The 22536-nt window shown below is 40.5% G+C and overlaps 1 protein-coding gene and 1 pseudogene across 1 annotated transcript; both read left to right on the top strand.

The window, feature by feature from the left end:
- The first annotated feature begins 7559 nt into the window (after nucleotides 1-7559).
- On the top strand, nucleotides 7560-16282 carry LOC130136177 (putative disease resistance protein RGA1). Its single transcript, XM_056306325.1, has 4 exons — nucleotides 7560-7650; nucleotides 10541-11120; nucleotides 12130-12217; nucleotides 14133-16282. The coding sequence occupies exons 2-4, from the start codon at nucleotides 10560-10562 to the stop codon at nucleotides 16265-16267; spliced, it is 2784 nt and encodes a 927-aa protein (XP_056162300.1). The 5' UTR covers nucleotides 7560-7650; nucleotides 10541-10559; the 3' UTR covers nucleotides 16268-16282.
- A 1080-nt stretch (nucleotides 16283-17362) lies between these two features.
- Nucleotides 17363-21715, top strand: LOC115693447 (DEAD-box ATP-dependent RNA helicase 7-like; annotated as a pseudogene).
- The last annotated feature ends 821 nt before the right edge of the window (nucleotides 21716-22536 follow it).

The following is a 22536-nucleotide window of genomic DNA, read 5'->3' as shown; positions in this document are numbered from 1 at the left end:
TTGTTGTCGTAATTCTTGCAAAGGGAGCGAGTTGACTAGTTAATGTAAGATGCTGGCATTGGAGATTTGCAATATCATGACACGCGATTCAATAACAAAATTCCATTATATCCGCATTTTGACTTCGATATGTTAAATATTGAATTACATAAATTATACTAGATGATAATATGTGTTTACTCAACACTCTTCTTTACATTATCGCAACCCTTCCACTTCTAATGCCAACGCTTCTACCATGTAAATGCCTATGTTTGTCATCGCAGCCGTTTTGCTTCACCTCCCCAAAAGAGAGAGGCCAAGAGTCGTCCCTTGGCTTTAACAGATTGAAAAGGTCACGCAAGCCTCTATATGAAAACATCTGAAGTCAAAAGATTCGAATGTCATGGTCATCAGCGGGTGATAGTAATGGTAATGGTAACTAGTTGATTACACTATAGCCTCACTATTATGCCGTATATCGGTCACATAATAAATTTTCTCCGTATTGGGGTGGAAAATTTGAAAGGGGTTGGAAATTTGAAACTCAAGTAACTCGATATGGTAATTCTGATAAAGTTATACGACTTGTGTCATTTCGAGTCAAGTTTTGCATCTTTTGGGCCAAAGAGAAAATTCTGTATTTGAACACTTCAACTTTCCTGAAGAAGGGAAACTTAAATTATTGATGGAGCACGGTGTTCTTGTTTGTCCAAGTAAACCCACGTGCGATGCATAATAATGGGATAGTTGATATGTTGTGATTGACTTAAATGGACAAAAATGTCATATTCTAGGAATAATTAAATAGTTTGTCTCAAGAAGAATAAGGAAAGAAAGTCTCCATTGCCTGATTTGGGCTGAAATATTCTCTGATTTGGGCCTCTGTGAACCACGCGGCCTGCCAAGAACAATTTTGGTCGAGTTGGCTACTTTTGGTCCATTGTAATCCTGCTAGAAAACAAACTACAACCCGATGTTGGTAGTTCAAAACCAAGTTAGCCATTCTGTAATTTGTTGGGATCAGTGTATGGAGAAATTTGGAAAGATTAGCGTATGCAGAAATCTGGTCATGGCACCGCCCGCCTCGAAGTGCTTAGCCTTGCCATGCCTTCGCTCCTCTCTCTCTCTCTCTCAAAATTTAGTTTATTTCAAATTGCTTTACAAAAATGTTCCAAATACCAATTAGTAAATCCTATTTCTTTAGTTAAAAACACTTGTGGTGACATGTGCCCGGTGGGGAATGTGTCTGAGTGACAATAGGATTTTCTTATAGATAATGATCTCCACCAAAGCTTAAGGGAATACCACCAGCCAAGGATAAAGAATTTCGAGAAAGGAAAAGTTAACTGCCAAGGCCTAAAGGAAATCCACCGGCCAAGGACAAATGACTTCTTAGTGAAAGAAAAAATATAAGAAATTCGCTCACTTAAGGAAAATCTCACGTATATTCAAATGCAAGTCTAGGTCACACAAATGAGATTACACCTCTATTTATGGAGTGATGCTGCTAAACATAAGAAAACGATTCGAAATCCTAAAACTAAGATAACTCTAGAAGTATTCACATTATTTATGGGTCCCACTTCGGTGCAATTGGTACCGGTTATCTTGGGAAATATTCATGAATTTAGATTCCGTTTGCTTCGTGAAAAATGAATAATTTATTTTTAAAAATTTCACCACGAGAAGCACATTAGCTCCTATGGAGAAGGAAATGAGAGAAGGCTGGCAGGGAAGCATGAAACAGCCAACATTGACACATTTCCTTGGTAATGCTCAGAAGAAGCATACCAGCACCTAGTCAAATTCGACATTTTCCCATTAAAATTGAGCTCATTTTTTTTTTTGTGATGCCTGAATTACTTGAATTCCGTTATGCAGGTAGTTGCCAATCGCGGTTGCTTAATCCGTGTGGGCCGTGACATTGAGAAGAAAGGAAAAGGTATTATAACAATGGCCATATGTTTTCCCTTTTGTGCTCTATCTGAGTATCAATCGGAGATCCTTAACTTTCATGGATAATTCAAGAAATGCTACCATAAAAAAATAGTACATAGAAAGTACTTATTGTTCTTTTTGGGCTCAGTTGATTCCATGATTGTTACTATGAAAGAAATTTTAACTGTTAACACTCATAAAGCATTCCCTCAGTTTTGCTTCCTAAACAAATGTAAATCTTCGTATCAGTCCTTACTAATCCAATCTTCATATCGGTGAGGTCCTATAAGCTGAGAGACTATGAATCCCTTTTCCCAGAGGGAGAGAAAATTAGGTGTCCAAGCTTTGACCTTGTCTCCTTTACATTGGTTTCATCCTGAATTCACAAGTAGTCTCAACATTGTGGCCACTTGAGTTTGCCTTTACCCTTTAGCATGATGGACATCTTCTTGTGTTTGAATTATCAGTTACTTTGGTATTTCGGCACAAATCATCCAAACATTTAGTGTCCTCACATGCTGAGCACATTCCATGTGGCATGTTCGACTTTGGTTTGAATAAAAGGCAGTTTGACTTCTAAGTCAGTAAAACATGATATTTACCAGTTAGTTTCATATCTTCCAATGTCTTATTAAGAGAACTTTGGAAATTATAAAATAGACCGCAATCCTCGGGGTCGCGCGAGTTGTTCCGTGGAACTTGGCAATTCTATTTTCTTTGTGAGACAAAGAAATATTCTCATTAACATGCAAAGTGCAGTACAAACACAAAAACAGCAATTCGGCAATACTATTGATCACTATTTTGCTTCTGCAGAATGGAAAGTTACTCGGGTTCGTTTCTATTCATCTCCTCCTCACACCAATTTAACTGTTTTGTTCAACAGCAGAACAGATATTTAGCAATAACACTAATGCTAAGTTATGCATGTTGACGCTTGAATTTTGCTGGCAAGTCTAGTATGCATTTATTAAAAAAAATAATAAAAAATGAAAAAAATTGATAACGAATAAAAAATAATAGATTAAAATCAGGCCCAATCAAACTTCGATTCATTAAATCCAATTCATGAAGCCCATGAAGTTTGAGAGTTGGACCCGGCCCATCAAAGCCCATAGCCCGGCCACCTCATTTGAACCGAAGAGGGGGCTCTCTCCCTCACACACCTCACAAACGCTCGGCTGAGGACACACGCTTACTCTGGACCAATACATGTATGTGCACTCATAGTAAGATAGGAATAAAGTGGAAAAAAGAATTGTGAAATTTTCTGTATATTTCTGTGTTTTGATCATGGCAACAAAATCACTATCCCAACGGTTTTAGAACAGGTGTTCCTGAGTTCTGATATTTCAAGTCTCTATTTGCCTCTGTAATTATATATTTGCACGCTTTAATTTTAGGTCAAAGTCCATTCCACACGTGTGGGTTAGTGTTAATATATCTAAATATTAAACAATGCGCTCATTTCACAGCTTAAGTTTAAAACAGCTACGACAGTGGCCTCACAAAATTTCGCTGAGTAGGTCGCGGTATGAGGAGATGGTTCGGTACATGCAAAATCCGGTCATCAATTCAACACCGGTCGCTGAACTCATGGTCGAGGAGTGGAACCTCCTCTCTACTTCTGATGCTCCTGGTTTTGGCTCTATTCAGGTGCGATTGTTGTACAACTTTCTATTCGTACCTAATTTTATAATCTAACTTGCGAATATCTTCGATGACCTCGGCATCACGCCAGACTTCGCAGCTTCAAACTCCATCTTCGTCCTCATCAAAGGGGAGCCCCTTCTTGACACAATTAGACTACAGCCGGACAGAGTTCGCGATCTCCACCATCCACGCGATCGTCTTGCTCTAGTCGAAGGCAAACAAAAGAAGAACACGTGGAGCTCTTCGAAGTGTTGGATCTGAACCAGCCATTTGGTTTGGACCTAGACAGGGTCAAACAAACCAAGCACAAAGTTCATCAAGTCCCCCTTTTTCTCTTTTAATGCCCGAAAAAGGAGAGCGTTCTTCCTCCAAACAAATTCTTACAAATTAATTTGGTATTGGTGAATTAATTAGATCATTGGTAACTTACGAACCACACTCGTAAAGTTTACAAAGGCAAGCAATTTATCAATTTATTTGGACATAGGTAAATTCCTTACAATGTGGGTAGTCAACTAATGTTAATTGTGAAATTTCGATGAAGGTGGTAATTCACTAAATTATAGGTTAATTCCGTTAAAATATTATCTCACATTACTTGACAATGGGTCTTATGTGTTATTTATATACATGTGAGTTCCTTTCACTTATCAATTTAAACTTTTAGATTGAATTTTCTGACAAATTCCTTACAGTTTTAGTATATTATGAACCACGTTTGTAAAATTTGAAGAAGTTGGTGGCTTACTAATTTGGGATAAGTACACTGAAAGTACAATTGAGTTATAAAACTTACAAAAGTGCAAGCAAGTCCTAAAACTTGTCAAATTGGTACAATCAAGTCCTTCAATTAACTCAGTCCTTCTTGGCTAACGGAAAATACTGACGTAATTTTTTAAAATATTTTTTTTTATTTCCTACGTGCTGATCACATGAAACATAAAGCTAAAATGACGTCGTTTTGGTCAAACCCGATTTTAATACAATTTTTTTAAAACTAAAATAAACAAATAAGGTCAATAGGAGAGAGAGAGAGAGAGAGAGAGAGAGAGAGAGAGAGAGAGAGAGAGAGAGAGAGAGAGAGAGAGAGAGAGAGAGAGAGAGAGAGAGAGAGAGAGAGAGAGAGAGGCTACAAGAAAAATATGGCGAGTTACTATTTTGTGGAACGTTAGTAGATTTACTATAATGTTGGTAAATTACTAATGATACTTGCAGAATTTCAGAGGAGTTAGATGATTCACTACTTTGTTTGGGCATTGGTAAAACCTTGATAATATCGGTAATTTATTAAGGGGTGAACCGACAAGTGATAGGCAATTAAACGCTGATATTTTTTTAACCAACAGTATTCGAAAATTACCGGCAACAGTAAAACTTTTACCAACACGGAAATCTTTCAGCATTTAAGGGCACGGGAGGGACGGTAGAAGTCTGCCTCAACCAAGAATGAAAAACGGGACAGAAGCAGTGGTACTCATAGACATGCAAAGCTCTTTCATATATTTTCTGTTTCCTCTCTCTCTAATTTATGTCTTGAATATGCGATACGTAAAGCCAAAGCTGGCCAAGCTAACACCTGCTTCTGCAACAATTGATTATCATCTCTTGCTCTCGTGTCAAGCAAAGTATATATGCAAGAACAGATGGAATTTCTCAAGCAATAGCGACTGGCGACATAACAATCCAGACTTAACATTAAATTTAATGTTTAATTAGGGGCATTAATGAATGATAAGAATTTTAAATTCCATGTGCGCATATTTTGGTATCAAATGTTTAAAAAATAATTATTTACGATTACGCAGATTTCAATTTTTTATATAATTCCTATCACTGGTATCTTTTATATATATAATTTTTTCTATTGTCAAATCATTCATATGAAGAGTGCCTATTTTTACCAACCATGGATCTTCGGTTCAGAGAAAGAGGTGATGATCAAATTTAAATTTTGTGATAATTTTTAAGGGTTAATACAATGAAAAACCCCAAACTGGTACACCTGTGATAAATTTTACCCCAAACTAATTTTTTGACCTCCAAAAATCCCAAACTGATACACCGGTAACAATTTTACCCTTTATTTGTTTCCGTTAAAATTTTACTGTTAAATTGCTTTGAAATGACACGTGGCAGTTGACTGATGTGCCAATTTTATGTTTTACCCTTCGTTTATTATAGGTATATCGGTTTGTTATTTTTTGTGGTATTAATCCAATTTAACGGAAACTAACGGAGGGTAAATTTGTAAAAAATGTACAAGTTTAGGATTTTTAATGGTCAAAATATTAGTTTGGGGTAAAGTTGTCACAGGTGTACCAGTTTGGGGTTTTTTATGGTATTAACCCAACTTTTTAATATGCAGTGGTTTCTTTACTTGAAATTTTGAAAAATAACAATAAAGTACGAGTTTCGACACTATGGAATGATGTAACACTAAAAGAAATAGGCAGCTGAATTGTATCGATACGGTTCTCTTAGATGACAAGGCAAGTCGTCATTCGTTTCTATATTCGGTTATTTTGCTTGCCAATTGATTATTTTTTGGTATGTTTTGTTTAGAACGAGTACAACCATGGTTCTATCAACAGCAACATTGCACATTGCTTTTGAGATTTGGTAAAGGCAATATATATTTTGTGAAGAACAAGGATACTAATCGTGTTGTTAGTGACAACAAAGCACATGAGTTGAGAACCTACACAGCACGATTGAAATGGTTTAAGTTCCGACAGGTATTACATTATACAATTTTATTACAGTGATGACAATTTTTCAGATCACAAGTTGAAGAGTTATTGAAAAGAGATGTCATGTGCCAAAAATGTGGAGAAGGAGCGATAGTTATGAAGAATGTAAATGGTGCGAAAGTGAAAACCATTCCCACTGAGCTCAAAGATAATAATAGGTATAGTCTAATTATCATGTACCTAAAATTTGTATAAATTTAAGCATCTTTTGCAAATTCTAATATTTTATTTTCTCGAAGGTCCAACCAGGTATGTCTCCCCTTATGGGATGACTTTGTAGATAAATATTGAAAGACCAAATATATGTGCCCATTGAAGCATCAGATGGTCATTTTTACTTGGGGTGAGCAATGAATCGATTGATAAATTCCCCGTGTGATCTGGCCAGAAACCCACCCGGTGAGGCCAGTTTCCAAGAAAAATATTTGGAAACCGGCCTTGACCTGATAGGTGTCTCGTTCAGGGTAGAATCGGCTCAAAACCAACCCTAATATAATATTTAACATTATGTTCGACATTATAGTCATATAATTTGCTAAATTATAATCTCGCAATGTTCAGCAAAATATTTAATACCATAATGAACAGTAGGGTATAGCCTTTGCCTGCCAATGGGCATCGAGACTAGCAGGAAAAGAAAGGCAACGTCTAAACTCATGAATTTAGGAAATACATTAACAAAATACGGAAAAAGAATATATAAGTAATACTCAATTGAATCGTAAAGCAAGAAAGTAATTCTATAAAGAGTACCTAATTATTAAGATCAATATATCTATATTTATAATATAGAAAAGGAAAACAAAGAAACTTTGATTAGATAATATTTCCATGGTTGTTAAAGAAAAAAGGATTTGGGGAGACCATCTAAGATATAGCTGTTTCCTGTTAAAATGAACATGATCGTTTGCGAGATTACTTGGGAGATCAAATACTTGCCGATGTTTTGGGTTGTAACTTGAACATTTCACTTTTAGCACTAAAATTGTTCCTACAAAAATATTATTATTGGATATAAAAGAACCATTCCATCGAACAAAAGAAAGTAATCAGATGTGACCCCATTTGCAAGAATGAAATGCAAAGAAATCCCTTTCTTGTGTAATGGTAATTGAGGAGGCGAAGAAAGGGATCAATTCCCAAGTTTCCTTCTTATGTCGACATAAGAAAGGAATCTTCCTCTTTTCTTTCTCTATATAATGTGCGACGAGGACAAATGCAGGCAGCACTCAAGAACCATTTCTTCACCGTTTCTTATCTTGTTGGTTGCATTTCATTCAGGCTTGCTGCTGTCGAATTTGATCCTTCGGTACCGCCCGCACTCCTGGTAATTTTGCTCTCGGTTATTTTCACCATGTGTGCATCGATTTATTGTTTTAGGAACTATAAGATTAGTGATTTGTTTTCACCGGCATTTTCATCGCCTTTAATCACGGACCTCGGACTCAACTGCCGTGGGTCCTATATGCACATTGATTTAGGCCTCATCTTGTAATGTGCATGGATGATGAGAAATCCCCGTAAGTTTGTCCATCTCCTGTGGTTGATTTCAAGCTCTTTGCTTTCATAAGCATTGGCAAAACAGCTAAAGGCTTGGTTTTATTTTTTTGAATCCAATCTCATTTCAGACGCATGTTAACATTGTTTTTTGGTCTGAAACATATGAAATCTTCACACTAATTACACATAATCTTTTCATAATTTTTTAAATACTTAAATTATGTTTTAAATTTTAACAGAGAGAAAAAAAATTACTTTTGCTTTTGTAAAAAGCACAAACAAACAAGTGCGAAGAAATTTCAGCCAAGCCAACTCTTATCATCATGATTATGTTCTTTCATTATATTTTATTATGTGTCGTTTGTGAAACCAAACTAAGTATATGTAATACATACATATATACATATAGGCACATACACACACATCAATCAATAATAAAAAACTTCATTAAAATGGAGTTAAATGGTTGACCCACATCATCACAAAGTTCCATCCCTTCACACTTTCCTTAACATCAATTAGACATATTACTATATTACTATACAGTAAAGTAGAGGAAGACTCAATCATCTAATTTAATCTAATATAATTTTCCTAGAACATTATATCAACATTAACTTGCCTTACTTATTGTATTAGATTATATAAGTATACAATAATTATAGATAATAGAAAATATTTAAAATGACAAACATTGATTGCAAAACTCCAATGTACATACATACGTTACAATAAAGTGGGAAAGAACTTAATCATACCATTTAATCTTTTACATACAAGAACAACAACATCGACTTGCCTTACTTATTAAACTGGATGTGATCTTTTACATATCTAGCAAACTTGTGTCACTTTCGTCCCAATTTAATTGTGGTTCTAACTCCAACCTCAGCTCTCTCAATATCCACCGGATATGTAAAAGATTACATCCTACCTTAACGAGTGAATTGATGGGGTATTTATGGTAAAGAGGATCAAAATAATTGCTTAACAGGATTATTTCATATGGATAGGCCACTACTTGTCAAGGGGGACTCAAGCCAATTGTATACAACCACGTGTCAAAAGGACAAAGGCCGACACCAAGCCCGATAGAAAGATGTAGGGACATATACAATCAAATCTTTGCTGAATTTCCTGTCTGATCATTTATTTTTTAATCTAAAGTTATTTTTGCTTTTTCTATTAATGACTAATAGACAAGCTTTTCTTACTTACTGCAACAACTTTTATAATTCTTTTTGCACTAAAAAAAATGCAACAATTATTATATTATTATGATGATAACTGTTTCTTTTTATACAAAGTATGACTAGTCTTCTCATAATGATGTGTTGTCCACGTCCCGTATCTACTTTTGTTAAATTGTAACATTCTTATCATCCCATCAATAATAGGAATGGTCTTAATCATTACCTTTTATGCCTTTTCTCTATGCATGGCAATCCTTTTCGTGTATTTCAATGAAATCTCCAGTAGGGTTGGTTTCATATTTAATAAATATATTATTCCTTTATACAATTACCTAAATTTCCAAATAAATGCCACTATCAGGAACTTGTTATAGGTTATTTCACATGAGCATTGCTCCGTGCAAGAATGACTTGAGATAAGAGGCACGATCCTAAGTTATTTTTATTTGTTTGATATGTTTTGGAGAGTTTTGGCTTAGTGAGCTCAAAGTAAGGCTCGTTAGAGATGGACTTGTCTATACTAGAGCTAAATTAGAAGAAGAATATGTTGGGGGATAGAAAGAAGAGCCAGACTTAAAAGACAAGAGAGATGACTTGTCTTATAGTAGTTGTTAAAGAAAAGCTACAAATTTCAGTTATTTAAAGGATTTCAAACTAATTGATATGATTACAATAAAAAACTGAAATAGTAAAAGATTGTGTACAGATATAGGATTTTACTGTGCATAAATGTGCAAGTTTTGGAATTGTCTAGTATGGGAAGAGCTTTAAGGCAGTTTTATTTATTTATTTGGATAATAGGAAAAAATAAAGGAAGGAAAAAAAATATAGAAGCATTGATAATAGGAAGCAAACGATTTTGTGAGATTAGCAAGGAGAGTGAACTTCCTTAATCAAACCGTAATGTTTTAGTAAAATAATAGCAATAATGCCACGTGACAATATGAATGAGAGTTTTAAATTGAGATGAGTAGTGTTGGCATCAGAATGTTAACAAATCCATTATGTTACTTACACGTATAGAACTTTCTATATTCCTAGAAAGAATCCCTATCCTAATGTGTATTCCACATGTGTAACTATATATTCCCATATATATTGGTTGCTAATTAATCGTAGCTCACATCTCACGGTGCTTGAATATCAAAGCAAACTAACATTCCCTAAGTTTATAACGTAAGCTTAGTTACCAACTTCGTCATACATTAAATCCATCCCAAGAATATGAAAAATGATTGGTCATCTTTTCACAAAAAGGTAAAGAATGAAACCTTTTTAAAAAAAACGTCAGTTTTCTTGCGGGCATCGGATGCGACCTGAGTGGGTTTGCATTTTTGGTTGAGGCTTGCGTGGATGATAAGAATTCCTATCTGTAATAAGCTGAAGTCGGTCATAGAGTTGATAATTAGATATGTTAGGCTTTTGATTTGCCAGTCTCCGATGAGCATCAACATTAACTTGTTATGCATGTTGTGAGAAGTCTCTAGCCTTGGACCTACTGCACTAATATCTTCTGATTCACAGAGAGACAGAGAGAACAAAAATGGCAGAAGCTGTCATCGCCGGTATTGCTGGAAAGATCGTCACTTATCTGGTTCCTCAAGCACTGGAAAATGTTGGAAAGTTATGGGGCGTTAAGCATGAACTTGAGGTGCTCAGGGTCACTGTCTCCACTCTTCAGGCTATACTGGAGGATGCAGAAGAGCAATACCACCAGAGTCCCCAAATCAAAGTTTGGGTTGATGAACTGAAAGAAGCTTTCTACGATGCACAGGACGTGCTTGAAGAATTTAATATAGAAGCCATGCGACTAGAATTGAGGGGCCACAATGAAATGATGAAGGAGGTAAGGACATTTTTCTCAAGTTCAAACCAGCTTGCTTTTAAAATGAAGATGAGTTACAAACTAAGAGCCGTTAGGGTGAGAATAGAAGCCATTAAGGCTGATAAGGGATTCCACTTGGATGAGCGCCCCAAGAGAGAGTGGAGGAAGAGAGAAGAGACGCATTCGTTTATACGTAAGGAAGATATTAGAGGGAGAGATGAAGATAAGAAGGTGGTCATGGAATTTTTACTGGATTCAAACGTGCAAGAGAACGTTTCTGTGACATCCCGAATTTCGGCCCATTTTTGGGTTTTATAAAACGCGTAATTTGTCAGTGTGCTTATAGTAAAATCTCGCCCGGGAACTGATCACTCCCGGTTATCATTTTAAATTAGAGATTTCGCTAGAATCGCACTCGATCGAATTTGGCCGTTATTTAGAGCCCAAACTTTGGTGTCGAATTTCTCGGAGTTCCGGGACGAATTTAATTGGATGGTGTCGATATTATTGTGGCCAGCGTCGGTATTACCCGGAGTATGTGAAAAGTGGATTTTTGACCGGGTGCGGATTTGGACTGGTAGACCTCCCTCGTGGTGTGTTTCGGCATATTTTATTTTGGCCATTTTCCTATATTATTAATTAGGATTATAGGGGACCGTTAGATCGTTTTCGGGTTTGAACCGTGTCCGTTGGATCGCACTCGAGTGAGAGATTTGACTTTGAGTCTCTCTCTCTCTCTCTCTCTCTCTCCTCCCTCTGCCGCACTGAGCACGTCCCCCTCCGCGCACGTTCACCCCCCCTTCCATCATCACGTCTGTTCTCTCTCTCTCTCTCTCTCCTTCTTTCCCTCTCTCTTTCCTCCTCTGCGCGCACGTCTTCCCCATGCAGCGTCCCCTCAGCCCATGCCATGCAGACCAACCCCCCCCTGACACACTTCTTCTCTCTCCTCCCTTCTCTCTTCCTTCTTCTCTTTTCCTCTTCTTTCTTTTCCTTGTTCTTCACCGGCGTCTGGTTCTGCTTCGCCCCGCTCTTGCTCGCCCAGCCGACCGCCGCCCGAGCCCGCCTGACCGCCGAGCGCCGCCGCCCGTCTTCCTCGCGCCGTCGCCGCGCCCTGAAGCTCCCGCCCGACGCCGCCTCCCTTCCTTCCCAAGCGCGCGAGCTCGCTCGCCGCCACCGCTGTCTCGGTCCGTCGCCGCCCGGCCGGCCGCCTTGCTCCACTCGCCGTCCGGCTCGCCGCCGCGGAGCTCACGGCCCGTCGCCTTCGCCGCTCGTTTGTTCGCGCACACAGGAGCTCGCCGATCCCGAGCTCGTTCGTTCCGTGCCGTCCACCGTCGGCTGCTGCGAGTCGGCTGCCGCGTCGCCTAGCCGTCCCAGTCGTTCTTCTGCTCGCCGGCCGGCTCCTCCATCGCCCGGCTCGCCCGGCCAGCTCACCGCCGCTCGTCGCCGCCGCGTCGCAAGTCGCCGCCACGTCGCTGTCGCCGCCCGGTCGCCGCCCGGCCAGCCAGCCAGCCAAGGGCCGTAGCCGGATCGTCGCCCGCGCGACCAAGCCGCGCGCCGTCGCCGTGCCCGTTCCGCGCCCGTGCCGTGCTTGTGCCGTGGCCGAGGGGCGTGCCCATGGCCGAGCGCGTGGCCTGAGCTCGCCCGGCGCCTTGCCCGTTTAGCCCGGGCACCTCGCCCGAGTCCAGCTTGCCGTGCGCCCCCGGGCACGCCGTTCGGCCATCGCGCCCGCGCGCGCGGCACGCCGTCCGGCCATTGTGCCCGCGTTGGCCGGCCACCGCGCCCGTTGGCCCGCGCCTAGTTCGGCACTGTTCACCCGGGCCATTTTGGGCCCGAGCCGACTTTTCCCGGGCCAAACTTAGGTAAGTGACTTCCTAAACCCTACCTAGTACTTTGGGTATTTTTAGACTTGTTTAGGGTGAAATTTAGTACCGGCTTAGGACTTTAATTAGGCGTGGGCTAATTAGACTGATTGTGCTTAATTGGTGAATTATTGTGGCGATAATTGTGCGGCTGATTTAGTGATTGACTGAGATAAATATGCCTGACTGAATTGTCGTGGCGCTTGTGGGTGAATTGGATTATTTGAATGTGCCGACATGAATGTCGGGTCGGTGGACCGACGTGGGGAGTGTGAATTAAATTGGTTGTTAGAGTGTGTCATATTGACATTGGTGTGAGCTTGGTAATTTGATTGTGAAATGTACGACGTGTTAGATGACAGATTGTGTGGTGGTGCATGTGCATGAGAGAAATGTCCTGAGGCGTGGTTACGCGGGACTGAGCCCGGCTTGATCTGAGGGCTGCCAACCTGAGGCGTGGTTACGCGGGTGTGGCTAGAAAGGCAAGTAATGACCTGAGGCGTGGTTACGCGGGTCGAGAGAAATGTCCCGAGGCGTGGTTACGCGGACCGAGCCCGCTTGATCGAGGTCGCTAACCCGAGGCGTGGTTACGCGGGTGTGGCTAGAAAGGCAAGTAATGACCTCGAGGCGTGGTTACGCGGGTCGAGAGAAATGTCCCGAGGCGTGGTTACGCGGGCCGAGCCCGGCTTGATCTAAGGGCCGAGCCCGAGGCGCAAAGGGGCGCGGGCCGTGAGATTGGGCTGAGGCGCAGTGGCGCGGGCAGGGTGAAAGGACCCGGGAGGTCGTGGAAAGTTGTTCGGCCACGTATGCGAGTTGAATGTGATTGAATTGATTGGACTGGCTGATTGAATGTGTGATTGAATTGGTTGGATTGATTGAGTGCTAGTGTGGTTGGTGCTTGAGTGATTGTGATATGTTATTAGACTATTAATATTGCATTGTCACGTTTAACTAACATGTAGAGCATGCGTTTGATGGCGAGGTAAGTACAATGACGTGAATTTTATATGTTGTGGGGTAGATTGCATGTACGACTTGTCTGGGTACGCATTGGCCTACGTGGGGTATAGGGGATTGCTTATTGAGACTCGTTCTCACGGTTATTATATAACCATTTCAGATCCGCGACCATGAGTGACTGGAGACGCTGCAAGGGTATCTCGGAGATCAAGTACGGGTCAAGTTGCCCCATATTTTTGTGTGCCCCTCTTTTGTATAGCGAAGTAGGATATCCAACCACTACTCCGTTTTAATGTTGTGTATTTGGAATTATTGTTTTGTGCTATCCCTTCGTCATATTTTACTGTCTGGGTTGTTTTATTTCGCTTCCGCTTGCGTAGTTCGTTTGGGTCGGCGACGCGTCCTGGGACGTCGCGTTCAATACGATCGTGGAAGGGGTGTCGCGAGCCCGTTGGGGTTCGGGGCGTGACAGTTTCCATCCTTCCAATAGTTGGTATTGGGGGGCTTGGAAAAACAGCTCTTGCTCAATGTGTGTATAATGATGACATTGTCAGTAAACATTTTAACTTGAAAATGTGGGTTTGTGTTTCTGATGACTTTGACATCACAAAAATAGTGAAAAATATGATAGCTTGTGCAAAGAAGAAAGAACCAACCGAGGTTGCGATGGAACGGTTGCAAAGTGAACTGAGGGAAGGGATTGATGGAAAGAGATACCTCTTAGTTTTAGATGATGTGTGGAATGTAGAACAAGAAACATGGCTGAGCTTGAAAACTTTATTGTTGGGAGGTGCTAGAGGAAGCAAGATCCTCATAACTACACGCCTTCCTTTGGTTGCGAAGATCACCGGCACTGCTCTGCCTCATCTTCTTGAGGGCTTATCTGAAAGTGCGTCTCTTGAATTACTAATGCAAATGGCTTGTTGCAAACAAGAGGAGATACAAGAGCCTGACATGCTAGCTATTGGTAAAGATATAGTTAGAAAGTGCTCCGGGGTTCCATTGGCTGTTCGAACTATTGGGAGTTTACTCTTTAAGAAGAATAAGCACGAATGGTCGCAATTCAAAGAAAAAGAGCTCCTAAATGTGTCTCAAAGGGAAGACGGCATAATATCAATTCTTAAGCTTAGTTATGATCATCTTCCTTCACATTTGAAACAATGTTTCGCGTTTTGTTCATTGTTTCCCAAAGATTATGAGATACAGAAGCAGACTTTGGTCGATCTTTGGATGGCAGAAGGATTTATCCAGCAATCAAATAGAGGTCAGCATTTAGAAGACATTGCTTGTGGATATTTCGAGGATCTACTATGGAGTAACTTCTTTCAAGATTATCAGGAAGATAATGAGACTTGCAAGATGCATGATTTGATGCATGATCTAGCCTGCTTAGTTGCACGGACCGAGTGTTGGGTGGCATGGGATGACACAAAATCCATACACGAAAGAACTCGTCATATATCATATGGTTCAACTTTCAATTTGAGGGGCGAATTTCTAATCTCATGCTCAAAAGCTAGTGTGCTGAGAACATTTCTGAACGTTGCTAGTTATTGGGAAATGAAACTAATGAGTGAAGCAGATTTATGCCAACTCATTCAAAGTTTCAAGAGGTTACGCGTCTTGGATTTGCATGAAAATAATGTAGAGAAGGTGCCAAGGTCCATTTGTAAGTTGAAGTATCTCACGTATCTCGATCTCTCTGGCAATCATAAACTGAAAAGGCTTCCTAACTCTATTATGAGATTGCAGAATTTGCAAACTCTTAATCTCGAGGGTTGTTCTGTCCTTGAAGAATTGCCAAGGGGTATAAGGAAGTTAGTTAGCCTTCGAAATCTAGACATAGATGGTTGTTGGAAACTTAGTTATTTGCCAAACGGACTAGGGCAATTGAGTTCTCTGCAAAGGCTAGCGCGCTTCATTTTGCCTAAAAATAAAGCTCTTGATAAGAATTATTGCAGACTTGGGGAGCTAAATGGGCTTAATAACATCTTGGGAAGCCTTTGCATTGAGAATTTGGGAAGTGTGATAGATGCCGAAGCAGAATCCAAGGCTGCGAACTTGATAGGGAAGCATTCTCTGGAATCTTTGAAACTTGAATGGAGCAATTTCGATACCGATGATGCAGTAATCGGGGATAGAGATGAAATGCTATTAGATGGACTGAGGCCACACTCAAATCTGCAGAAGTTGAGGATTAAAGGATATAAAGGTGAGAGCTTTCCAAGGTGGATGACGGATAGCCTTGTGTCTTCTTTGCCAAAATTAGTTGAGGTATACTTCTCCGGCTGTGAAAGATGTAAACATCTCCCTCCACTAGGCCAACTACCTCACCTCAAGACTTTAAAGATTTCGGGGCTGACCAAATTGGAATACATTGAGTCGGACCGTTCATCCACTTCAGCGGCATCATTTCCTAGTCTATTGGAATTGGAGATCAATAATTGTATGAAATTGAAAGCCATGCCACCAGCTCCACATCTCGAGCGATTAAGCCTGTATGGGGCCCACCCAGCGTTGATAAATATGATAGTTGACCTTAATAAGTTGAAGCGCCTAGTAATCTGGGGGATGGAGTCTCTAGAATGTGTGCCCGAGGAGTACTGAAAAAGCCTCGCCTCCCTTGAATCTCTGGGCGAGGAGTGCTGGAAAAGCCTCGCCTCCCTTGAATCTCTGGGCATCGGTAAATGTCCTGGGTTAACTTCCCTCTCAACACCACCGCAACCACCACCACCACCACCACTACTGGGTACGCGACATCAATCCAACCTGGTGGATTTCGATTCTTCGGATTCTGAGGAGCTGGATTTATCCAATTACGACGAAAGCAGCGGTGGCAATAACGACCACCTCATCTTGGATTCCCATGAAGGATTCCAGAATCTCCGCACCGTGACACTCCATGAACTTCCAAAACTAGCATCTCTCCCACAGTGGCTTCTCCAGCTCAGCAATCTCGAGGATCTCACTATTATGTATTGTGAGGAGCTGGATTTATGCAAAGACGAAAGCGGCAACAACAACAACCTCATCTTGGATTCCCACGGAGGACTCCATCACAGTCTCCGCTCCGTGGATCTCTCTCGCCTTCCAAAACTAGCATCTCTCCCACAGTGGCTTCTCCAGCTCAGCAATCTCGAGTGGCTCAGAATTTGGGGTTGCGACAATTTGAAGGAATTACCAGAGCAGATCGTGGCTCTTGAATCACTTCAGAAGCTTGAAATCATCAAGTGCCCCTCGTTGACGTCATTACCCGAAGGAATCCGAAGGCTTGCGTCCCTTACTCACCTAAGAATCGGAGCTTGCCCAGAATTGGAGAGGAGGTGCACGAGAGATGTAGGCGAGGACTGGGACAAGATCGCTCATATCCCCCACATAACTCACGAGCTCTCTTCTCGTTTCTGAAGGTATGCGAGGACCTTTTTACCCAGATTTTTTACATGAAGAATAATTCTCGAATTGTGTGTTTCGATTACTTGATTTGATTCTGGGGGGACATGGACAGATCGCTGGCACAAGATTTGCTCATTTCCCGCACATATCTCACGATCCCTAATATTCTCTCTAAAGGTACGTGGGACCTTTTTTCATGAACAATTTCTCGATTCGGGGACATGGGACAGATTGCTGAAAGGTTTGGACATGTCCTTGATTGCAGGTATTTACAGGGTGTGGGAAGATCGCCTTATCCCCATCCGTGCGAGAAAAACGAAGTGATCTATTTATTTGATTTCACGAGGTGTGAAATGCCTGCACAGTCCAATGATTATTTGATTTCACAAGGTGTTGTAGATATAGTGTTGTAGATATAGTGTTGCAATCTGTTTATTTGATTTCATACTCCTCATCCAACTCCGAGCTCGTCAAATCTAGCTTGTGACTCGCGTTGTGGATATAGTGTTGCAATCTGTTTATTTGATTTCACAAGGTGTGAAATGCCTGCACAGTCCAATGATTCTGGAAAACTCTCGTAGATGGAGTGATGAGATGTTTCTCTCGAAAATGGTTTTTCGTTTACTTCCCTTAAAAATAACTTTTATCTCAATGTGTTCCCATAGAATCGGACGTTGCGGCAAAGATCTATGCAGCAAATCAAGGGTATGAATGGCGACAATGAAATATGTAGCGTTTTTCTTTTCACATGATACATGCTACTGATTTATTAATTCCTGAAATCAAGCGATCCCTAGACCTGTTGAGCACCTGTCTAAACTTCCAAAGTGGAATTACTATGGATCAAGTACCGAAGTGATCTTATTGTTAGCATTTGACAGCAACACTGTGTAAACTAAAAGCTGCAAATGGTTTTGTATTACAGTAGAGTTTCTAAAGTCTCTCTATGAAGAATTTGAAAGGAAATGCAATGGTGAGGGAGAGAGAGAGAGAGAGAGAGAGAGAGAGAGAGAGAGAGAGAGAGAGAGAGAGAGAGAGAGAGAGAGAGAGAGAGAGAAGGGAAATGCACATTCTTGGTTTGCTGTTCAGCCATTCTGCAGAGGTTCTCAGGTAAGTCCATTGCCAATTTTGAGCACCATCTTAAGCAATTGAGTAAATGTTTGACATTAAAAGAGGTCTTATGACAGTTGGACTCGGAGTCTATCTATGTCTCTACATTTTGATCACTGTGAGGTTGTCCTGCTCATTTTGTTTGGTTGACAAATGACATATTCTTCGTCTCTTTGTGACAACGATGTTTATAAAAGAAATGCGTTTGTCTGAGGCAGGATTAATGAGCGAAGCAGTAGTCTTTCTTGTTTTTTTCTTTTGATAACTATCTTACCAATTTTAAGTATATGTTATGGACCTCATGTAGACTCGATTTCTCTTGTATCCACTCTTGTCTCAGATCCAATTTTGATGACAAATGACTTGTTTTGTTGCTCTGAATTTGTATCTTAGTTGTGAATGTTTGGTTTTCCTTATTTGCCATCGTGCAAACTTATCTTCACTCAATTTCCTGATACCGTGACTTTGCATTTCCAGATTTCTTCCAGGTTCCTTAAACAAAACAAGAGAACTGTAGCTCTAGTAGGGAATGAGAAAATGAAGGCCAGCACCAATGTTAGGCATATTGTTATCCCTTGTACAAGCTCGGCTACATCTCAGGTTATCCCAGACATAATACGCTGTTACGGCAGGTTAATTGTTTCCATTTCCATTTCTTTAATGCTGTGCTCTTTTGTTGGTCATGAGATATACTGCAGAGTCTTTAAACTTTCTTCTCTGGTTGGATTTTCTTTAGTGGAGGCCGTACCATAATTTTTACTGAGACAAAGGAATGTGCTTCTCAACTTTCGGGATTGTTGCCCGGAGCTCGACCATTGCATGGGGACATACAGCAAGCCCAACGAGAGGTAAATGATGAATATGCAGAAACCCAACGAGGGGTAAATGATGAATATGCAGAATCTTTATAGGTATTATTTCATGTAAGAGTGTTAATGTCGTAACACACTGGAGAGGAGATGAAGAAAGAAAAGAAAGCATGCTTTGTTATACTGAATTACATGACTAGGAATGTTGGTTTACCTGCTTTCCAGTTGTCAACCACAGATAGTGGGTGACAATGTTGTGCGAGTTCCTTACTATGTTTACAAGTCAACCCACTTAATTTGCCTAGTAGTTCATTTCCTTGGAGAGTGCTGATTTAATGACGTGTGGTAGTTGCGCAAGCTATAAATGATACGGGATATAAATGTTACATCCAGAGGCAAAGAGATTGGTCTGTAGCAACAAATTCCCTTTCATTATAAAATATTTTCAGTGAATAAAGGTGGCTGATTCTTTTAGTGGGGTACCTACCCTCTTATTCTCAAGTGATGAATACACAGGTACAAGCTTCAATAGAATGAATTATTAGTATTTGTTTTTGGATCTGATTCATTGGTAGGTCCAGCATCATGACTGTGGAAACAATATTCTTTTGTTAATTTACAGGGGCTATCTGTTTAAGTGATGCGTTCCTTGTATGTCACTTATTCTCTGGCTTTGTGTATGCGAGTATTTCTAGAAATTAACTTTCACAATCTAGGGCATGTTTGGTTACACATAAGCAAAAGCCAAGAGTACTTCCCGCCAAAATTTAAAATACTATTTTAATATGAGAAAAACTATGAAAAATCATATCTGAATTTAAGTGTCAATACTTGAGTGTAGTGATAATTTCAAGACTTTAAGATTTTAAAAATGTGTGTGCAAGCCACAAGATATATATTAAGAAAAAACAAAATGTAAAAGTCAATCCGGCCACACGCTCGGAATGGCGACCAATGACCATCTATATTAAAACGGTTGAAACCTTTTTTGCCTTTTAATTGACAAATGACATGCTTTTCCTTGCTTAAACTTTGCCTCTTGAGTGCTGGTTACACTTGCTGGTTTCAGGTCTGGCAAGTTTATGACATTAGTGGTCACGAATGTGGCAGCACGAGGATTGGACATCAATGATGTCCAGTTAATTATCCAGGTATGCTGTATATGGTATGTTTTGAGTTGCTGTTTTTCTAAATGCAGTCGTGCTGATAGTTGGCCATTTTTTTTTTAAGTGCAAGCCTCCTCGGGACGTTGAAGCCTATATTCACAAATCTGGATGCACAGGGAGAGCTGGTAATTGTTCAACTTGAAACCTGCATTTTCCATAGTGTCATTATTTCTGCAGCTCGCCAGATGCTGAGGGCACTAATGTTTTCTAGGCAATACTGGAGTAGTTGTCATGCTGTACGATCCAAGAAGGGCAAACGTATCTAGGATCGAAAAAGAGTCTGGTGTAAATTTGAACACATGGCTGCTCTGCAGCCAAGTAATGCTGCTCAAGCTGCTGGCATCGAAGCTGCTGAATCAATAACACAAATTTCTGATAGGTACAGTCAGTCTTTTTGCTGAGTAGCTGAATCATTGCCTATAACAACGAGATGCTGATATTCTCCAAAATGCAGTGTTATTCCGGCATTTAAGTCTGATGCCGAGCAACTACTGAACACGTCTGGCATGTCAGCAGTAGAATTACTTGCAAAGGCTCTTGCTAAGGCTCCTGTAAGTTTATTTTTCACTCACGTCTGGTTACTTTAACAAAGCTGATTGCTTATTTTTTTCTTTAATCGCACTTCGTTGACATGCATCTCTTTTCCTTCTTTCTTTGGTTATTTAACAAATATAATCTGTACACTTCCTTTTTCAGGATTATAGTGAAATAAAGAGCAGATCACTGCTCTCGTCACTTGAGAACCATGTAACCTTACTTCTCGAGACTGGAAGGCCCATTTATACACCTTCGTAAGTATTCAAGATCTCTGTCAGCAAAAAGTTGTGTTGCTTTGCAGTACTGCTTTGTAGATATTGCGTGGATGTGAGGGCAGGCCCCCTTCTAGCTTTGGTATTATATTCGATTCGCACCTGATCTGACTCTGGGCTTATATATCACTTCGATTTTTAGGTATGCTTTTGGTGTCCTGAGGAGATTCTTGCCTGAAGAAAAAGTAGAGTCTGCGAAGGATCTTACTCTCACAGCTGATGGAAATGGCGTTGTATTTGATGTGGCAGCTGAAGATCTGGATACTTTCCTTGCTGGTACTTAAACCACAGAACTCATCAGCGCTCCAATGTCAATAAGTGATGCTGCACCTTACGCACACTTTTCGTAGATTTTTCTATTATTATAGCAGAGTATGCTGTGAGTCCATCAGCCTAGTGTAGCGCTTCAATTAAATTCTCGTTATATGGGCAATGATTGATTTTGGTACTCCTCTGGGTTGCAGGTCATGAGAATGCAGCAAATGTAAGCTTAGAGGTGGTAACAACATTGCCGCGTCTCCAGGAGAGAGACCAGTCAAGAGGGGGAAGATTTGGCGGTGGGGCTGGTCGTGGCGGCTTTGGTGGTAGGGGCGCGGTGGTTTTTCTGGGGGTAGAGGTGGTAGGGGTGGTAGTTTCTCTGGCCAAAGGAGTGGCCCGTTTTCCGGTGGCTTCAGTGGTGGGAGAGGTCGCAGCAACAATAGATGGTGATAAAGTAATCTGCAGCCAGTTCCTTGGAGTCGGAGCTTCCCGAAAAAAAGGCATCAACTTATGTCGCATCATGCGAGATAATATTTTCTCATGTCGTTGCAGGAATTTTGGCCGATTTTATGATTTTAGGAACGTAGCCTCGAGTGTTTGTAATGACCCACTGTAGGATAAGTATCTGGTACCGTGGTCCTATATTATCCTAATATATTTGGTATATTTTCTCAGTCAACTTAGTTTTCTATTTTCCTAATTTTTTGTGGGGCGTTTTAGTGATGTCTCCACCTCCCTATTTTTTGCTTTTGCTGCAGACGTGAGTTGTACGCTGGAGTACATATTCTTAATCAGTTCTATAGAAGAGTTGTTTCCTACTTTTGTGCTTTTCAATGGTGGAACTGCAATGATGCTCAGCCAGGCTACATTTTTGATCTTATACTATGTAATTCGATTTACCCATTTAGTTCCAAGGTTCAAGTTCGAAATGATAAATCTCATGTAGTTAAAATTAATTCATGACAATTTTTGAATGAATGTATGGTTCATCTTTCTCAAGGGTCTTTTGGCCTTTAAAGCCCCTTGGAGAAAGATGAACCATACATTCATTCAAAAATTGATATATAAATCGCGAATTTGGCTAAACGAATTTAGCCAAATTCGCGATTTATATATCAGACCGAGTCCAGTCCTTGAGAACGGGTTTTCCCTCCCCCAACTTGTCACTCATTCTGTAGAGATTCTCAGGTAAATCCTCTGCCAATTTTGAGCACCAACTTAAACAATTGAGTAAATGTTTGAAATTAGAAGTGGCCTTATGACAATTGGACTGGAAGTCTAATCTATGACTTCTCCATTTTGATCACTGCAAGGTTGTCCTATTCATTTTG

Source organism: Syzygium oleosum, unplaced genomic scaffold (assembly GCF_021117445.2).
Source record: "Syzygium oleosum isolate NSW1041296 unplaced genomic scaffold, Sole_v2.1 Sole_v2.43, whole genome shotgun sequence".
Taxonomy (NCBI): domain Eukaryota; kingdom Viridiplantae; phylum Streptophyta; class Magnoliopsida; order Myrtales; family Myrtaceae; genus Syzygium; species Syzygium oleosum.
Note: the sequence above shows the minus strand (reverse complement) of the source record. Positions and strands in the feature narration are given on the sequence as shown.

Bases quoted from the DNA above. Each gene is read 5' to 3' on its own strand.
- LOC130136177 (XM_056306325.1), top strand. From the start codon at position 10,560: ATGGCAGAAGCTGTCATCGCCGGTATTGCTGGAAAGATCGTCACTTAT. The intron at 11,121-12,129 runs GTGACATCCCGA...TCGCGCACACAG, and splicing joins ACGTGCAAGAGAACGTTTCT to GAGCTCGCCGATCCCGAGCT. The intron at 12,218-14,132 runs GTTCTTCTGCTC...GGGGCGTGACAG, and splicing joins GTCGCCTAGCCGTCCCAGTC to TTTCCATCCTTCCAATAGTT.